This window comes from Ictidomys tridecemlineatus, chromosome 6 (genome assembly GCF_052094955.1).
Source record: "Ictidomys tridecemlineatus isolate mIctTri1 chromosome 6, mIctTri1.hap1, whole genome shotgun sequence".
In the NCBI taxonomy this organism is placed as follows: Eukaryota; Metazoa; Chordata; class Mammalia; order Rodentia; family Sciuridae; genus Ictidomys; species Ictidomys tridecemlineatus.
The window spans coordinates 171,963,930-171,985,023 of NC_135482.1; the positions used below are offsets into that span (position 1 = coordinate 171,963,930).

Consider the following 21,094-nt stretch of genomic DNA (forward strand, 5'->3'; position numbering starts at 1 on the left):
TGTGAATATTTTTTTCCAGTGTGTAGTTTTCATTTTAATGATAGTGTCTTTTGAAGAGGAGCATAAATTGCATTTTTCTAGGTATTTGTAATTATCCAGATACTCAACTTCATTAGCATGAAGCTATTCATAAGATCTTCTTTTTAGTATTCACTATGTAGAGTCCTCCATAGATATCCTCCAATATGAAAATATGCAGGTATTTGAACGTCTTCTAGAAAATGGCATGAAAATTGCACATAACCTATATATGCACTCCTATATTCTTTAAATCAACTCTAGGTTATTTAAAATAGCTAATGCAATGTAAAAAATACCATGTAAGTTGTTATTTTATTCTATTGTTTAGGGAATAATGACAAAAAATAAAGTCTACATGTTCAGTAAACACATTAAAAAAAAAGTATTTTCCATCCACAGTTAAATCTGTGAACATGGAATCCATGGGTACAAAGGGTTGACTGTACTTAATTTATTCCTCTGATCTACTTAAAGTAATTTTTCTGTATGTTTTAATAACAAGAGTCAATATACATGTTTTTCAAAATAAGAATCCAGTTATTCTGTATGTATTCAAAAAGATCATCCTTGGGCCTAGGGTTGTAGCTCAGTGGTAGAGTGTTTGCCTAGCAAGTGTGAAGCACTGGGTTCAATCCTCAGCATCACATAAAAATAAATAAATAAAAGGTATTGTACCCATCTACAACTAAAGATATATATATATATTTTAAAAAGGTCATTCTTTAAATCCATAGCACCTTTGTCAAAAATTGATTTTCTGAATCTTTATTCTCTTTAGTTCAATTAGCATGTCTTTCCTTAAGCCCATGCCACACTATATTGATTAATATAGCTTTACAAATCTTGAAATAAGATAATGAAAGACATATTCTTTTTTCTTAAAATTATTTATTCTAAATCCTTTGCATTTTAATATGAATTTTAGAATCAAAGTTTATATTTTTCCAAAAGCCTGCTGAGATTTTGATTGGGTTTTTGTTGAATCTCTTCATCAGTTTGTAGAAAATTGACGTCTTAAAAATATAGAGTTTTTCAAACAATAAACAAGGCAAATATCTTCATTTATTTTGGTATCTAATTGCTGTTTTTAATTTTCAGTTTCTAGATCTGGCACTGATATTGTTAAGTTTATTCCTAAGTCATAGTTTCTTTAAATTTTATAACTATATTTTATAATTTTTAATTTAAATTTCCAGTTACTTATTTGAGTTATATTTTTCTAGAATTTTCATGTCATCCTTATGTACAGATTCTACTTTAGTGAAATTCTATAGTTTGTGCCTGATAATTCCTATATTTGGATTATCTATACATCTTATTTCTATTGTCTTTATCTTATTCATATTTTTGGTATACATAGAAATTCTGAATGGAATGCTGTTTTTGTTCAAAAAATTGTATTCAGAAGGAAGTTTTGCACTTAAGATTTACTTTTGCATCTATTGGGAAGTAAACTACCAGCAGAACACCTTAATCTAATGAAGGGTTGAGTTTATTTCAAACTGCCTTTCCATTTTTGTTAGCCCTGGTCTATTTCAGACTCTTTCTTACTCCTGGGATGATCCTTTACGTGTACCAACTAAAAGCCTGAGGTGTTTTCAAATCTCAACAGTGGGCCCTAAAATCTTAATTTTTATTTTCTTAGAACCATAGGTCTCCTGAAAGCTCTTCTCAGTTAATCTTCTTATTAGCTATCATTTTCTGCGTTTCTTCTCAACCTCTGGAACATTTTCCAAAATGGCAAATTAAGTCAGGGAAAATACAGTTGAATATAAGCAGACTTCTCTGCACCCTTCTTCATGATCTTACCTCTCAAGATACCTTCAGAAAAATCCTTTTTGTATTTTACTCAATTTTTCTAGTTTTCCACAGGAAGATGTGTTTTATTTAAATTTTTTTTGAATGGGACATTTTTCTGCATATCAGTATCACTATTTTTGTCTCCAATCATCAGAAGCAACCAGAAAGATACAACATTAGCTTTTTGTCTTGATTCTAGAGGTGTTGTAGATCCTCTTAGAAGTGATACCCCCTTGCCACAGGTGGTTTCCTGGGAAATACCCTTAGTTCTCTTTAAGGTTTGTCTAAGTCTACCTTCTGCATGGGGAAGCACCCTCTGCTCTTCCTTCTGAGAGACCAGCATGTTTAGTTTCCACATCAACTAAACATGACAGTACTGTAGCTGTATATTCAATATGTCACCTTTGGTACTCTTACAAACATATGTTCTAGTCAAGCAGGAAGAAATTTATCCTTTTATTTATCTTTTATAGATATCAGCAAAGAAATATGCTTACCAGAGAATGGGTGTGATTTGTTACCTTCATGTCAAGAACAATTACATAAAATATTGCCCACAGGTCTGTAGGTGCCCTGTAGAAAGATCTGAATGATCGGGACGTAATCCCAAATCCTCTACTTTCTGCATGGGTAGGTGGATTGAGTAAATTATTTCCTTTTTCTGAGTCTCCATTTCCCTTGTTGATCAAACAAGATGTCCACATTGGGAGATTAGTGTTAGGTTTAAAAAGATGCTTTATAAAGTGATACATGATATGTTCTGTTATTATTCATAAAGTTATTTATATAGAAAGGCCGTTTTAACTTTGGAGAGAAGAGCCATAACTTGTCTACATAGCAGTAATATTTCAGAACCCACAGTTTCCAGCTTGCTGCTCATAATATAGTTTAATTTAGTAAACATTGATTTGGTCTCTATTAAATGCAGAACACTACACTAAAAAACTAGGATGCAAAACCTTTGAAATAATAACCTGTCTCAGCTATGTTAACATCTTGTCCATTTTATTGAAAACCATGGTCAATTGTTCTGAAACAGTTTTATCATCAATAGGAATTAGGTGTCAGACATTTTGGTGTTTGCTCTCTTGCTATTTAATGCATCCTGAAATAGGTTTTATAAACCTAAAATAAAATTTAGTAAAACAACCTAGACTAAAATTTCAGCTACACTGCGAATAGCACCCACTTGAATTTCGTTACTAACAAACCTGTAGTATAATACCATGATGCCGTTTCACTTAGAAGGCTATATGACAAAATGAGACCTGAGATCTGCTCCAACATATTAATAATTAATTTGTTACAGGGATTGGAGGAAAGACTGTCATCAGACATCAAATGAAAGTTCTCCTGTTCAGTGTGATGACAGAAGCAATTTCTTCTTTCCTTAAAGAGGAAAATGAAGTTGTTTTATAGTAGACTATTCATTGAAGGGCTTTCTGACAGGTTTTCCCTTTTAAGTTTGCCCTTAGGATTCTCCATCCAGATAGACTTGAAATCTCCTTGAACACAAGACACTCAGCTTTAGTTATTATGTCTACCCATCCCTATTGTCTACCTAATTCTTACCCTACTAAGAGAACAAAATAGTTATGCAGTATATAAAGAACAAGTAATTTAAAACATTCTCATATCCAATAGGAGATCTTCCTGTGATAAGAAAATATATTTGAGAATCCAATAATCTATTCCCTGAGCTTGACTTTCTTCATTTGGAAGTTCATTTCATTTTCATAGCCCATAGAATAAACAAATACAGCTTGGAACATTCTTACATTTATTGACCAGAATATGATCCAAATGATGTTGCACTGTTGAAATTACCTCATCTCCTTACATGGATTATATTGTGTATATATGCACAGAACCTAGGGGGACATGTCCAGCTAAGCTTCTTGTGACTGGATGACTTTGTTCTTTGATTTTTTTTTCCTGTAATGTACAATTTACTTTTAAAAAATAAAAATTATTTTAAAAACCAAAAAAAAAATACTCATGGATTCAATCCTCAGTATCCATATGTGTTTATATGAGTGTGTTTGTGTGTGTGTATATGAATTATGTTTTACATATATATTTATATATATATGATATAATGGCATGTGATGTAATGACAAACAATTTAGTCATCTTATTCATCATTTCCATCTTGCTTCACCATTTTGTTTTACACCTCTGCAATTTTCAGTATACTATGTCACAGATTTAACCTCATATATATTGAATTTATTTACATGCACACAGTGAGAAAGGAAATGTCAAACCTAGAGTCAGTTTCCCATAACCCCACTCTATTAATGTCTCAGAAATTACCAGATGCTCTTATTTCAAATCCTGATGAAGCCTAACTGAGATGTTAAGTCTGACCTCTATGTGTTCTATATCGGATTGCTCAATCCTCCCACATTCCAATAGTTTAAGTATAGATTTTCTGGCAGTTATCTTGCCTTTTATAATGTTCTTAGATGGAATCAGTAAAACAAATGTGCCTTTTCTTTCCCTGAATGGGGTTATTATAGAGAAATATGAAGAAGCCATAAATAAGGGTGCAAAGTTCCCTTTATCCCCAAAGCACAAATAGTCTTATTGAGGGCTGGAACATATTTACTCCAGCTTTTGTGATAAGAGAAGGAATATAAGTTTTTTATGTTCAAAATAAATTTGACCTTAGTCCAAAACAACTAACGATATTGAAGAACTTTCTCCTCTTTTAAAGCAAGCCTTTGTTATAGCTCTTTAATTCATATAACTGAATTATTTTAAAAAATCAAAAGAATAAACTGACTTTCAATTTTCTGCTTCTTTCAGGTTTTTGTTCTATATTACTAAAATATAATACATCATTGACTGCAGTTGATTCTCTGTGGTACAACTTAAAATAGAGCATATCATTTATTTAAGTGTATTAATTTGAAATTATTACAGTTAAATAATGATTCTAAACTGTTTTTAAAGCATCAATATTAAGCCAAAAGGAAGATTTGTGGCTAAAATTTCTATTCTGTGCTTTTTTAACTTTTATCTTTGCTAACCATATTCTGATTTGTATAATCAACTCATTCTGCTTCTCATATTTTGTCCATAATTTGGAAAAATCATTAATTAGAAAAAAAATGAGATCTTTCATTGAGAAAACCATGCATTTTAATTTTCTTCACTTTCCATATTTGGAGTTAATGTTTGATCTCTAGTGAATAGTTTGATAGCAGATGACCATAACTTACATAACAATGAAATAAAATTAAGTTTTATAACATAAATGTTAAAACAGGCACAATCTAACCAGGCACTATGATGCACATCTTTAGTCCTAGCAGCTGAGGAGGCTGAGGCAGGAGGATCACAAATTTGAGGCCAGCCTCAGCAACTTAGTGAGGACCTAAGTAACTTAGTGAGACCCTGTCTCAAAATAAAAAATAAAAGGGCTGAGGATGTGGTTCAGTGCTTAAGCATCCCTAACTTCAATCCCTGGTACCAAACAAACATCAACAAAACAGGCACAGTGCTTACTCTCATGGTGCTTATGGTAGACATTTAGTTACTAAATTAAGAAAAATATATCTAAAAGACTATTGAAACTCTATAATCACTTTTAACATTTCCACTATGTATTCTATGTATAAAATAAATGTTAGAAGATGATCTTTTTCTCTATATCATTGTACACTATCACAAAATGCAGGCATTACAAAACACCAAACATGGTTCCAAACATCTTTAAAACAAGAATTCATGACTAAATAATTGATAAGAGATTTTTTTATATTGAACTCCGAAGTTTATTTGTTGAATCACCCAGAAAATCTACACTCTGTCTTTCCTATTTTTCCTTGTCTTGTGGAGCATTTTTACAAAACTAAGAGACATCTTTACACATAGCCAAGTGTTATCATCCAGTTAAGTTATGGACTGTCATTAATCTTGCATACTAGTCCAAGGAAGATATTTCAAAAACCTGATTCCTCAAAATGACGGTTTTTAAAGGCCTAACAGTTTATGGTAGAAGATTCTAGGACATAAATAATGAAACATTCTATTCATAGTAAGAAATCTGAGAATATAGAGAAAGTAAAAAGTATGCTCAGATAACAAAAGGTGTGATTTTAAGTTTCTTGTTAGATTTTCTTTGCCTGTCCCAAAGCATTTCTATGGTGATGCTATAGGTCTACTTATTTCTATTCATTAATCAATCATTTTTGAAATTTTAAATATACAAAGTTCTGAACAGTACTATGATTAATATAAAGTAAGTATAAGATATGTCCTTTCGTTTTAGAAAGAGTAATTAGAGAAAAAAGACACTTATGTAATGGGAACTACCTTATAATGAAGTATGCAGCTAGGGTATCTCTCAGACTGGTATCAAAAAAGAGCATAATAGTAGCTGCCATTTGTCTGTGCCCAGAGCTTTCTTTTTAGTCCTCATAGTAAAGATCAGCATCACTGGGGAAATCATTAAGCCATGCATCTGTTTTGTGTACTTTCCTGTATCTATTGTAAAACCAAGATATTATTTTGAAAAAGCACACATATACAAAGGAGGGAGCCAAAAGTAAGAGAAAGTTAATCTCAAATTAAGAAATATTGGAATACTGGTGACTATTATCCATGCATAAAACTCTTTGGTATTTATACAGTCTCCCTGTATTTTTTTTTAACATTCTCCTTTGTAAAATACAACCATAAAAATAGAATCCACATCGTTCCCATTACCTACAGCAAAAAGTCAAACTCCCTAATGTTTGACTTCTTTATCTAGGGGTCCCCCATTCACCTTTCATACATCATTTACTGCCATCATTCCCTAGGCACCATCAGATGAAGTCAGATTAAAATTCTCACAGTGCCTTGAATATGCTGTATTTTTTTTGTGTGTGTGTGTTTGCTTTTATGCCTTTGGGATTTTCTACCCCTGAAATAATACTATTTATCCTTCAAAACTGAGTTTAAAGGTTACCTCCTCCATGAACTTTCCATTTTCCCTTAGGCAGAATAATTTGCTCTTTTGTCTATGTTCCCATACCATTTGGTACATAGTTTGGCTTGTAATATTATCTGTCTACATGACCCTTTCTCCCTAAATGAGAATCTTTAAGAAAATGTGTGAAATTCACTTTTGCTTTCATTGTACTTGGATAATGGTTGGCATATGAGTGAATGAATGGATGTTTAAATGAGAAGAGGCAAGAATTGGGAGGTTGCAAAGATGTACTTTTATTAAGAAAGCCTTTAAGTAAGTGAAACATGAAGATACCTAAATTAACTATATACAAGTGAAAAATAAAGCATGAGACTTCAAAAGTGTGTTTTATATGTAACTAGGTAGAACTGGACATCATTGTGATCCCCTTGTATTCTCACATCTCATTTTTATTCCAGTAGTTCTATATCCATTGTCAATGGAACACACTGACATGAAGACATTTGGGTTCTTCGATTAACATGGCTCTAACTTTCTCATTAGTGTGTTCATGTTGGATCCCTGTTGATTTTTTTAATAGTACTTCACCCATCAGAAAGGATATAGTCCATAGCTCTCACAGAAAATATAACATAATTAGATTTCTAGCTTCTTGTGTCTTGGCTGTGTCTTGGGTAAAATATAAGCTAAAAATAAAATGGGAAGTAACAAATAAAACCTTATGAGTAGGTCCTGATAACATCCTTAATGAGACAAGAGACATTGAGAGGTCAAGTAACTTTCGAGGTCACACAGACAAAATAATAAGAGGAATCATGATAAGAATATAGACAGCAACCTGCTTTCACTACACTAAGTTAAATCACTAAATAAATGGTAGTTAGAAGGAAAAGAAGGATCTTGTGAGCAGCAATAGAATATATGAAAAACTGGAAGGCCTCTTTGTTTCTCAGATCTGGAGTGCTGTGATATATTTTTAGTCATTCAGCAGTAAGTACATTAGTCTCCATTATAGGAAGAACTGAGCTTAGAAATATTGACAAAGATTAATTCAATGCAAATTATTTTAGCTTAGCTTGGGAAAAGCTATCATATGATTACATTTTTTCATGATGTTTTTAATGTTCTCTGAAGGTTAATTACGCAAACTTTTTTTTGACATGTAAGATAAATCTACATGAAAATAAATAACAAGGACAATGTTCAGCATATGCTAAACTCTGACCTTAAGCTTCACTTCATTTAAAGTTGGAAATCCCAAACTAATTATTACATTATTTTGGATATTAACATTCAGTTAACTGACAAAAAGTAAGGAGATATTTTGGTTAATATTTAATATTCTAAACATTGTAATACATGGATTTTAAAAATACAAATATTTTGTTTTCCTCTAGAAAGTTTAATATCTTAGTCTTCAGTTTCAAATTACATCTAATTAGTAGGATTCTTCTTTGCAAATGAGGAAGTTAAAGAATGACATGCTAAATTTTTAATTTTATATAAATATTAAAACATAATTTTAGAAGAGTAGAACTTATTTTAAATGCTTATATTCTCATATTTCTGTCTTTTATTTTGAAAGAAGAATGAATGAGTCAAGAATTTGCTCCTTATCTCCCCAGCCTCAGATAGTCAATAGTGCACTACATAATTTTTTGGTATATTTGCATTAAGGTGAATATCTTAGAAATTTTTTTTCCTAAGCTTTCTTCTTATAAAACTTGGGCACATATTAGAAAGGTAATTTTATTGTTCATTTTCTGTAATTCATAGTTGATTTCCTTTTATGGCTTATTTGTATATAGATGAAAATATTCTGTGATATTTATCACATCAGTGAAGTCTAATATTATAGAGTTTATACCTATTCATAGCAACCTTAGAAAATGACTATATTGATAGCATTTAAAATTTTTTGGTGTTACTTTTTCTGTGTGTGGAGGGGGTAGCCAGGGGAGAAGAATAAATGAAGAAGAATTATATGACTAATATATGAACTACAAAAATTAAGGAATGGATAAAGACTCAGAGAAAAGAATAAAATTTAAAAAATGTTATTAATCAAAAATTAATTCCCATGGAGTTATGAAGCCTGAAGAAAATCTTGTTTAGTTATTTGCAGTAATAAAGATATTAAATTAATCCCTTTGAATTATATACTTTAAAAAAAATCTAGTTTCAGAAGAACCTAAAAATATAAGAAAAATATCACTAAGGAACCAAACCTAATAATTTTCTCTGACTGTGTCACTTTTTTCCACAAAGAAGGAAACAGGTTTTTTTTGTTTTTTGTTTTTGTGTGTTTTCCTTTTGACCTCTGGGGCTTGTCCTCTGTAATGGTTCTAAAAGAACACTAAAAAGGATTACCATTACTGAAAACTCACATCACATCGTCCTCAGAGGATCATTCCTGAAGCAAAGACAATATCTTCATTTTATCTATTTTATAGATCCATTATTCCCTTATCCATTTACCTGTCATATACTATCATAACAATAGCTAATATTAATTCATCACTTACCATGTGGCAGGTATTTTAAAAGTGTTTTACGCATATAAATTCTTTATAATCCAGGAAATGCAAAGTATTATTCTAGTTTTACAAATAATTTACAAAGAGGGAAAGTAATTTACACTGCTTACATGATTACACTGCTAGTTAGTGTCAGAGCCTAGGTTTGAACCTAACACTCCAGCTACTGAGTTTGCATACTTAACCATTCTTTTGTTCTCCCAGTACAATGTTTTGGTCTGTTTTCTTCTGCTTTACTGGAATATCTGCAGAGTGAGTAATTTATAAACAAAAATTTATTTGTCTCATGGTTCTGGGGATTGGAAAGTCCAGAAGTATGGTCCAGACATACTGGAAGGTAAAGACCTTCCAGCTGTGGCATCCTGTAGGGGAAGGTGGAAGGGCAAAAAGCATGTGTGAGAGACTGACAGAGCAAGAGGGATCTGCTTTTAAGCAAGTCCACTTCTACAATAAAGGCATTAATTTAGTTATGAAAGCAGAGCCCTAGCCCTCATCACCTGCTACCTCTTAAGGTCCCATATCTTAATACTTTTATAATAGCAATGAAATTTCCACATGAGTTTTGAAGAGGACCTTCAAACCATAGTGGTAACTGTAAAAATCAACTAAAATTTAGGGAAAGTCATGGAAAACAAACAATTACTTGTTTATTTAACAAATATTTATTGAGTGATTGCTCTGTTTCAGACACTGCTAAGTGCTTGTAGTAAATTAAGGCTTGTCTTTACTTTCATAGAGTTTACAATTTAATGAAGTACTTAATTATTGAATAATTAAGAATTAAGAATGCTAGACATAGTTTTAATAGAAGTAGTACAGGAATACACAGAAATATCTACCAGAAGTAATGCAATACTTCTCAGAAGCAGTAATGATTAGGCTGAAATCTAATATAATAAGATTATTTATCTGTCTCGCTGTTGAGTCTGTCTAATCTAAAGTCTAGGCCCTTCCAATTCAACGTTATAATTAAGAACAAGGTGGCTATAATATCAAATTCTTTTCACATGTGCAAGAGTCTAAGTCTGATAATAAATTTGAATGACTAAATATAATAGTGTTATATTAAAACATATATTGCCAAAATTCAATTGTGGAAGAAACTGAACAACACAAAAACCAATGGAAGAAATGAAAGAAGTTATGTTTTACATGTATATTTTTTCATGGCTATAAATGTATATTTTTTTATATACCATAAATGTGTGCATTTATTTGTCAATTAAGAAATGAATGAATAACAATTATAACACTTTGATCTTGCTGTTTATAAAAGTTTTCAAATATGCCTGTATAGTATTATATCGTACTTTGATAGTTTAAAATTAGTTTTAGTTTATAAATAAGTTTTCTGGCTTTACTAGTGCTAATTACACTAAGGATAAATGTCTTTGGAAAAATTATTAATCTTTAAGAATATTTTTATATTTTATATTAATTTTCAAAGCTATTATAATTTTAAAATGTATTTTTATTGATACATCCGTAATTACTTGAATTATTGTCTAGAAAAAGTTATTTATATGTGTAAAAAACCTGCTTAAATTTGTTATTCCATAGGATTCTATAAACCTGGAGATTACTTATAAAACAGAACATCAGGGGCAAAAAGTATTGTAGAACAAAACTGAAAACTTCAAGGATCTTGATGGTGTACCAAACCAGATGTCAACTGGAGCTCGACCAAAAACTAAGGTAAGGAGCTTTATTACAAAATACCTGGCAAGAGCATCATACCCCCTTATACAGTGCTGTTTACCAAGGGAAAATAAATTCACAGGTTTTTTACTTTTCTCTTTGTTTTTAAATTTAAATTATGGTAGACTATTTTTTATTACAACATGAGGGAATTTGTAATGAAAAGATGTGAAGTTGTTAATATTTACAAACATTATGTAGTCATTAATATTTACAAAATAAGAAAAAATTTCTTTTCACTGTTGAGGGAGAATGATTAGTCCAAGGTGACAGGTAGAGCCAGAGTAAAGGGCTGTATGCACTTCATTTAATTTCTCCAGTATTAGTGGAAAAATATGCTGCAGTTGCATTTCCTTGGCTATTATTAGAAAAGACTTCCTATTGAGATGGTTTGTTTCCCATGGTTCAGGTGTCCAGAACACATCTACAGGACATTAACTAAATAATGTCCATTAATAAAACCCAGAGAATTTGTTGTTGTGTTTTTGATATAATAAAAACAAAGAAAAATTTACCAGCCTTTCTTACAGATATTTTGCAACTTTTAATCAGATTTGTAATTTTTTTTCTGAAAATTTAAAATTTTTTTTCACTCTTTAAAAATTGAATCTGAAAATAGATATTAAGTCCTTACCAGTATTGGATGTATAAGGATGTTAAATAATAATTTACAAGATTTTATACAGGTGCTTATAATTCTTGATTTATGATGCTCTGGCTACTTTATGGTGTAAAAGAGTAATAATCATCCTGTGAGTAAATATGAAGGTAACATTATGCATTATCCTGACAGAAAACAGGAGAAACTTTTAAAACTTATCTGAAGTGGTATAATTTAAGAGATTGCTTGCAAAGCTATGGGCAAGGTTAAGAGAAACAAGTAATTCCTAAGATGGTTGATTGCCAAGCAGTTTGCCCAGCAGATCTTTGTTTTTCAGGAGCAAATGTAGTCACAACCAAACTATAGACTGACGGAGAATAAACTAAGAGAGCTGCTTCTAACCTTCTGACCTTCTGTTACTCAAATTGACTAAATTCATGGAGAATCAGAGGGAAGAGCACTTGATTGATGCAGGGAATTTTTAGGACAGTGAAACTACTTTGTATAACTATATAGTAGTATATACATGTTGTTGTACATTTTTAAAAAATCCTTTGAACAACAGCAAGAGTGAAGCTTCATGTAAATAATGAACTTGGGGTGAGTATGACGTGTCAATATAGGATTATCAGTTGCAACATATGTACCGCTTAGTTGGGGAATGTTTGTGATGGGGGAATGTATGCGTGTGGGAGGTGGGGGAGACTTGGGAAAGCTCTGTACATTCCTCTCAATATTTCTGTGAACCTATAAGGTCTCTAAAAAGTAAAATCTATTTTTTAAATGTTTTCTAAATTAAAAAAGAAAAATATAGTAATCCTATCTATTCTCTCTTTTGGTAAAGAATGACAGATAACATCAAACTTTTACACTCAACTTTCTTTTTAGATCATTCCTAGCCCAAGAAGAAAATATTTATTGCACTTCAATTGATTTTTTTAAGATTAACAGTGAAAGTTAAAAAGGAGAAAACCATTATCTTTAGTGTGATGCCATAGTTCATTGCCTATTGCCTCTTAAGGGAATGTAATTTATTAAAGAGGCATTTGGGACCTCTCTTAGTTGTTTTCCTAATAGTACTTTTTAATTTTTTAAATTCTCATTCCTTTTTTAAATTTTTATACTAAGCTAATAATTATTCTTGGACAGATGATTTATTTCCAAATTAGCTCATTCAGGATAAGGACAGAATAACTATATAAGTTATAATATAAAAACATTGGAGAATATTTAATTTCCCAACCCATTCATAAGATCATAATCTGAGTCCTCATTCATCTTAGTGACACAAGGAATGGAGAAGATACATATATATCCTCAGATATTGAAACTGGGATCCATTTTGGCCTCTGAAAATATTTTTCTGTTATCTGTTGTCACTACCAACAGTGTCATAGGTATTCCTTCTAAGATATTTGCCTGTAAATAGGTAGCACATGGGACAGGCAGGGGCCCCCTTGGTAGAGGAATTCTTGATTGTGTTCTGCCTGTGGATCCTTAGGCAAATGGATAATAGATTATGAAAGCTTTCTTTCTGTTTTCCTACTCTAGGGAACAATCTCTAAAAGCTGGCTCATTTTTGGTTCCTCTGTATACGTCATGAACTTAGAGTCTCCTTGATAGAGAAAGATTGCCATAGGCTAAATTTTTTTCAAAATAAGAAACAAATATTTCTGCACAGATTTATGATTTATGGTGGCCTAATGTGAGTTCATTTGTGTGACTTATTATCATTTGTTATTTTCTCAGACTAGTCTGCAAAACCCAATTTTATCCATAATATATCTAATGTGTAAAATTCACTGTCCTGTAGAGCATGTCTGAAGAATATTTTTTTAAATGTAGTTGTGATTGCTGAATACTGAGGGGCAAGGCCTCTTGTAACTTTAGACAGTGTTCCCCCGCCCCCGGGGCTAGCACTACACAGAGAATGGAATATGTAGGTCTTATTGCATGTGTCTTTTTGCTTATTGTCTTATTGCTTGTGTTAATTAGCTTTCCATTACTGTAACAAATATCTAAGATAATCAACGTAAAAAGATGTAAGGTTTATTTTGGAAGTTTCACTTTGTGGTTGTTTGGCCTGTTACTTTTGTTTCTGTGTCTAGTCAGTATATCATGTTATGAATGCACAATGGAGGAAGCCTTCACCTCATAGGCAGAAGAAAGAGTAGAGCTCTGAGGTCTTAGACCCATAATGACTTGAAGTTTTCCAACTAGACTCCACTCCACTGTATCCCAATAGAGCCACAAGCTGAGGACCAAGCCTTTAACACATGTGCTTTTGGGGAACATTATCCAAACTACAGCATTGCTTATCAAGATTTCAAGACACTTTTAGTACAAATTTCCGAAGTTCCAAACATGGTTTGTACCTTGGTAGAACAACTCATTTCTATTCATCTCAGATATCAATCCCTAGGGTCAAAGTAAAGCATGATAGTTGTTAACAGTAGCTACAGTATACGTGAGTTACAAAAACAGTTCAAGACTAACACTGGGTTTAAATACTCCCACCAAACACAAGAACCAGGTATCTCAGTTTAGACATCAGGTCAGAGCTGCCATGTATACTCAAGGGCCCCCTTTTCTAATTTGCACAAAGATACCTTCTTCTTACCAAGCTTTTAGTCCCTAAGATGGTGAATACCAAAGAAGATGTGTTTTTTAAATCTTTATGAAAAATATCGCATGGGCTAGATAGGCTATGAAATGGCTAAAGGATGGTCTAGACCATGTCAACAGAAATGACAAAAAGCCCAAGGTGTGAACTATAAATTTGGCCAAGTTGCCAAGCTGAGAAGTCTTTTAAAAAGTAATCCAAGGCCACAGGGGTTCCAGTTGAAAATATGACACTACCCTGGTTCTGGCTCTCAGCTTTCAACCTGAAAGAGCAGGCCAGGCACATTTCTGAGGTCATTGATTCATGAGTAGCTTTTGAATTATGTTTAGTTTACAGCTCATGAGTGTGGAGCAAAGAGGATTTGTTGATGCTGGTAGCTGTATCCTAGGCAGAGATCAACAGGGTATGGACTGGCCAGTTCCACATGATCTACCTCAAGAACCTGCATCTTCAGTCCTCATACTCCTACTGAGAGCCCTTGGTCTCTGGCTGCCATGGCATTTCTAACTACCTGGTCTGATGCCTCTTGAACTAAGTGTATCAAGTCTTGAATTTTAAATCTCCTGCCTTAGTGAAAGGCAACCTTAGTCAATTCATCATTCAAGTCACAAACCTGGGAAACACCCTATTTTCTGTTCTCTCCCTTAAATACACTTTGATCCTCACCAAATCCATCTTTTCTACATTTCTAAAAACATAACGCTTTGCATTAACATCCCTAATGCCACTGTCCTAGGTCAGTTATCTTTCACCTGAAATATACACTATTAGCTGGTCGTCTTCTTTTGGCAGCAAATACCCATATTTGTTATCCAAAATGCAAATTTTTAAAGGTTAAATCTGATCATATCTTTCAGAATGCTAAATCTGATAATATCTCTGTTCTATGGGGAAAATCCTTCAGTGTATTCACATTATCTTTGATAGAAAATTAAATTTCTGTATTTGTCAGACAAAGCCATTCATGATCTATTCACACCTACTTCTCCATTGTCCTCTTTCTCTCCCCTGACTTTTGCTTAATGTCATATCAGGTTACTTTTAGATCCTTAGGTCTTTACTGACTCTCCTTGTATTTGCATCACTTGCTCCTTTGACCTGGAATTCCCTTTCTGTCTTCTTCCCATTAGTTCATTTTACTAGGTTCTCAAGCTCTGGCTATAGAAAGTCCATGTTCTTTGGGCATTTATCATATTAATGCCTTTTATATGTTTTTGCTTTTCCTTCATAGAACTTGAAGCAATTTCAAGTCCAGACTGTACCACTCATCTTTGAAACCTCAGTGCTAGGCAAAGCAACTGAAAATAGTATGCCCTCATGAAATTCTCAAAAACATACTATGTTCTAAGTATTTTTGCTAGTAAGAGCACCTTTCTGCTGTGATGTATTGGACAGAAATTGCTATTTGGATACATGTGAACCAATGTTTTGGCAAGATACAAACACTAGAAAGGAAGAGGGATATATATTCATACCACAAAAATTTACTAGGTTTCAGGATGTCAAGAATTAAAGAACTGTCAGGGACAAAGACTTCCGTCTAGAAGAAGTTCCTAGAAGAGTTTTTCATCTAGGACAGACTTGTAGTTTTTCCTCACCCTCCCACCCCTTGCCTTTTTTTTTTTGTCTGAAAAACTCTTTTATCAGACATATTTCTTAGACTTGGGGTGGTATACATGCAGTTATAATTGGAAGAGAAGACGTTGACAGCATGCTATCCTTTCCACTGCCACCTTCCCTTCTTTATTTTCAGCTATTTCTTCCATTCCTTGACTCCTAAGACATAATAAAACTGGTCCCGAGAAAGAAATCTCTTCCTTCTCCAGCATTTCTAAAGGGTTTTACTTGAAAGTAGAACAAATGGACAATGATGAAAAAAGTCAATACTTTAAATTTTTCCTTAAAGAGTATTGGCAGGACATAAGACAGAAGACAGGTCTTGAGCCATGTTTCTTATACTTTTCGAAGCCACCTATGTTTAGTGAATTTCCTAGACTTTTGTTAGAGAAAGGAAGAATAATTAAAGTATATCTATAGCCTTTGTAAGAGTTGAGATGAAACAGGGGCTAGGGATTTGGCAAATGAGCCTTTTTGCTAGAAGACAGGCAGCTACAGAAATATCAGAGAAGGAAAGCCTCAGGTGGTGATGCTGGGGGAGGACATCCTGCCTCTTGTTACTTTTTCCTTGCTGTTATTTCTAGAATGACTACCTCATGGATCCCTGCCTGGGCTCCTAAGTAGGGGGAAGTTCAAAGGATTTTTGTATGGTTAAAGGAATGAGGAAAAGTTTGTAAAACATGGCTTCCCAGTAGCAGCTGTAGAGGAAGCAGAATTACTTTGGCTACCAGACTAAGGCAGCAATTCCCAAGGGACTATCTGTACAAACACAGTGGCCCAGGAGACATAAGATAGAGGCTGACTATTACTGTGTATGTGTGTTTCTCAGTAATATCATAAAGAATGAAACATCTAATTTACATTTGATTCTATGATTAAATCATGATGAACTATTCTAGAATGTTTATGTACTTCTGTTTGTCACCGCAGACTTGGGAGAATATTTGCCAGAGCTAGTATGTACTGAGCCATAGCTGTGTAAAACGACATCTGTCTCAGGAACACAGCCCACTTGTGTGGGTGAAAATATGCAGTTGCAAGCCACATGTGGCCACTGCATTCTTTAGGCCTTTGTTATCCTTGAAATCATCCCAGCTATCAACCAAATTTATTTCTCCTCTGAATTAGTAAAAAATATTTTTAAGCATGGCATATCTGAAAAATTCAAGGCTTTCATTCAGTTTGTTTTATAGTCCTTGCTGATTACAGAAGTTTCCTCTGTATCTTGAATGGATAGCAGCATTGACTGTTGTAATAAATTCTCTGCTCTGCAGACTTGTGCAGCGCAAGCCTGTGCCAAAAGTTATGCACCAGATGGCAACTGAAAATGATTGGATAACTATGGTAAGAGTGTATTTAAAGAAAATACACAGTTACAAGTACTATACACACTTTCAATGTTTTTAAAAACATATCAAATAAGTCAGTCTGTATATATTGATTGAGTGCCTGTTCTATGTAGAAGTTTGCAAGAACTGCTGCTTTTGTGTCAAGTTATCTGGACATAGAACTTAGAAATATTACTAATATGTCATCTCTTACAAGAATATTGGAGAAATAATGACTTCCTAAGATATCAAGGTTCATCCACTTTTGATTTTCAGTGTTAGGAACTCGGAACTGGGATTAAGAACATTTTAGTCATCAAGAAAAATGTTTCTTGTGGGTTTCTTAGCTAGGAATTGTTAAATTAAAAATTTCAAAACTTCTCAAAGCACTTGAAAAGGAGTAAAAAGACCTTTGCAAATGGGATTGTGCAGTGGAGAGAGACTGGGCTCAACTCCAAATACATCCTGGATGAGTGAGAATTTATAGTTAAAGATAGGGTGGGGGATAGTGAATGGAAATTTACTAAGAGGAAACATCAGAAGTGTTATGGTTTGGATATGAGGTATTCCCCAAAGGTTCCTGGATTATCCAGTGTTTCTACCTGAAATTATTATGAGGTTATAATCTAATCAGTGAATTAACCCATTTGATGGGTTAATAATTTGAATGGAATACAGGATGGGAACTATAGGCAGGTAGGGAGTGGCTGGTGGAAGTAGATCACTGGAGACATACTCTTAGGGATTATATTTTGTCCCTGGTGCCTCCATTTCTTTTTCTTTTTTTCAGGTGCCATGAGTTGACAGCTTTCCTCTGCCACTTCCTTCTGCCACAGTTTTCTTTTTTTATTTGTTTTAATTAGTTACACATGACAATACAATGACCTTGATATATCATACATTTGAATCAGATGGGATATAATTTCTCATTTTTCTGATTGTACAGGTTGCAGAATCATATTGGTCATGCAGTCACATATATACACACAGTAATAATAATGTCTATTTCATTCTACTATCCTTCCTTTCCCCCCATCCGCTCCCTTCCACTCCCATCACTTCTCTCTACCTAATCTAAGGTGACACTATTCTTTTTTTTTCTCACATCTTCATACATGTATTATTTTGTGTAACGAAGAGGGTCTTCTTCACCTTCCATGCTATTCTCCTTCTCTCTCCCTTTCCCTCCCACCTCTCTTCCCTATCTAGAGGTAATCTTCTTCCCACGCTCCTCCTCCCTGCCCCATTTTGAGTCACTTATATCAGAGAGGACATTTGGCTTTTGTTTTTTGGGATTGGCTAACTTCACTTAGCATAATCTGCTCTAATGCTATCCATTTCCCTGCAAATGCCATGATCTTATTATTTTTTAGTGCTGAGTAATATTCCATTACAGAGCAATAGTAACAAAAACACATGATACTGGCACCAAAACAGGCTGGTAGACCAATGGTACAGAATAGAGGACACAGAGACTAACCCACAAAATTACAACTACCTTATATTAGACAAAGGTGCTAAAAGCATGCAATGGAGAAAGGATAGCATCTTCAACAAATGGTGCTGGGAAAACTAGAAATCCATATGCAACAAAATGAAATTGAATCCCTATCTGTCACCATGCACAAAAGTTAACTCAAAATGGATCAAGGATCTAGGAATCAAACCAGAGACTCTGCGTCTAATAGAAGAAAAATTTGGCCCTAATTTCCATCATGTGAGGTTAGGCCCCAATTTCCTTAATAAGACACCTATAGCACAAGAATTAAAACCAAGAATCAACAAATGGGATGAATTTAAACTAAAAAATTTTGTCTCAGCAATATATGAGGTGAATAGGGAGCCTCCATCTTGGGAACAAATTTTTACTCCTCACACATCAGATAGAGCTCTAATATCTAGGGTATACAAAGAACTCAAAAAGCTAAAGACCAAAAAAAAAAAAAAACACCAAATAATCAAATAATCCAATCTACAAATGGGCCAATGACCTGAACAGACACATCTCAGAAGAGGATATACAATCAATCAACAAATATATGAAGAAATGCTCATCATCTCTAGCAATCAGAGAAATGCAAATTAAAACTACTCTAAGATACCATCTCACTCCAGTAAGAATGGCAGCCATTATGAAGTCAAACAACAAGTGCTGTCGAGGATATGGGGGAAAAAGGTACTTATACATTGCTGGTGGGACTGCAAATTGGTGCAGCCAAATTGGAAAGCAGTATGGAGATTCCTTGGAAAGCTGGGAATGGAACCATCATTTGACCCAGCTATTCCTCAGTCTATACCCAAAGGACCTAAAAACAGCATGCTACAGGGACACAGCCACATCAATGTTTATAGCAGCACAATTCATAATAGTTAGACTGTGGAGCCAACCTAGATGCCCTTCTACCACAGTTTTCTGCTTTACCTTAGCTTCAGAGCAATGGAGTCAGCTGATCATGGACCCAGACCTCTGAAACCTTGAACCAAAATAAACTTTTCTTCCTCTAAGTCATTCTTGTTAGGTGTTTTGGTCATAGTGGTGAAAAGCTGACTAACACAAGGGGAAAAGGAGATTCTTGATGAACCAACCTAATGGTATTCTTGTTAAAGGAAGAGGAGGAGGATCTCCAATCAGATAGTGAGAGTGATTAGATGTTGAGGGTGGGAGGTTCATGCTTGACTATCAGAGTAGATTCTTAGTAAAATTGGGTTTTACAAGGAAGTACTCAGTAGGATAAGCTTAGAAGAAGGTTTAGGAGCCTGACTAAAGTTTGGTTAAGTAGAGAATCTTTGTCAGCATGTGCCATGACCTTAAGAGATATGTAGGAGACAGGATCCACTAGAATGACCCAACTCATGGGAAGGATCTGATCAGGTAATAGAAATAGATTTGGTCTGTAAACAACACAGCAGAGCCCTAGAGACATTAAACATCTAAGAAAGCCTCTATCACAGTACAGAAGTGACTGTGAATTCTGGTCATAAATGTCAGTGTCCTGATAATTCTGATTCCTTAGTCATTGCACAGCTGTTCCTGGAGAGTAAGTGAGACACATAAATTAGTGACTATAGTGATTATACTACTCACATCTTCTCTACCCTTTCCAAACAGCTGTAGCCAAAGATGAAACTTCCTTTCCCACAGCTCAGACCACAGGACCATAAGTTGTATCCCACCCCATCTCCCACCTCTAAGTACCAAAATGAAGATTCTTCAATCATCCAAGTTTTCATATCATTTTACTGGAGGAAAACTAAGCAGTGGCCCTACTGAAAGGAAGAATGCTGTGAATTTTCCATGTTGACATAGTGGTTTTTTGTTTATTTTGTTTGTTTGCCACACAAAAAAATGTTATCTTTGTGGATTTAAAGGACAGCCACATGTAGACAGCTTTCTAATCCTTTATTTTGAAATGAGATTCAAGCAGTAAGTCTAAAGTAGAAAAGCAATTTGGTTGAATTAATTCACACTTATGTGTAAATTACTGAAAGACCTTAAATGTTCTTGGAAAGTTGTATTTAAAGTGATTCTCGGTATACTAAAATATAGTTCAGTGAAAGAACACTCGCCTAGCATGCTCAGGACCCTGTGTTTGGTCATAAGCACTGCAAAAATGAAATGAAATAAAATAGATTATCTCTTGATCCAAACAAATCTGTGGGGAATAGTAATCCTGGCAATGTAACATGGTAAAATAAACAAGTCTATTAATGCCCCAGAAACTGTTGTAAAGGCAGGGGCAGAACACAGACTGTTATGGTTTAGATATGAAGTATTTCACAAATACTTGTCATGTGAAAGGCCTGGTTTCCAATGCAACAATGTTTAGAAGTGGGGATTTTGGGAAGTGATTGGATCATGAGGCCTCTGGCCTTCTTCTTAGCTGAATGAACTTTTGGGAGATTGTAGGCCGTGGGATCCAGTTGGGATCATGTTGGGAGCATGGC

The 21,094-nt window shown here is 33.8% G+C and overlaps 1 protein-coding gene across 3 annotated transcripts in view; it reads left to right on the forward strand.

The window, feature by feature from the left end:
• The window catches only part of Stard13 (StAR related lipid transfer domain containing 13), a 473,503-nt gene that overhangs the window by 121,504 nt on the left and 330,905 nt on the right, over nucleotides 1-21,094 (forward strand). For all 3 annotated transcript variants that reach the window (XM_013360729.4, XM_078016122.1, XM_078016123.1), the window contains one exon: nucleotides 10,843-10,977. In XM_013360729.4, the coding sequence (XP_013216183.2) occupies nucleotides 10,948-10,977 (30 nt within the window). In that variant the 5' untranslated portion in view covers nucleotides 10,843-10,947. The remainder of the gene's footprint in view (nucleotides 1-10,842; nucleotides 10,978-21,094) is intronic.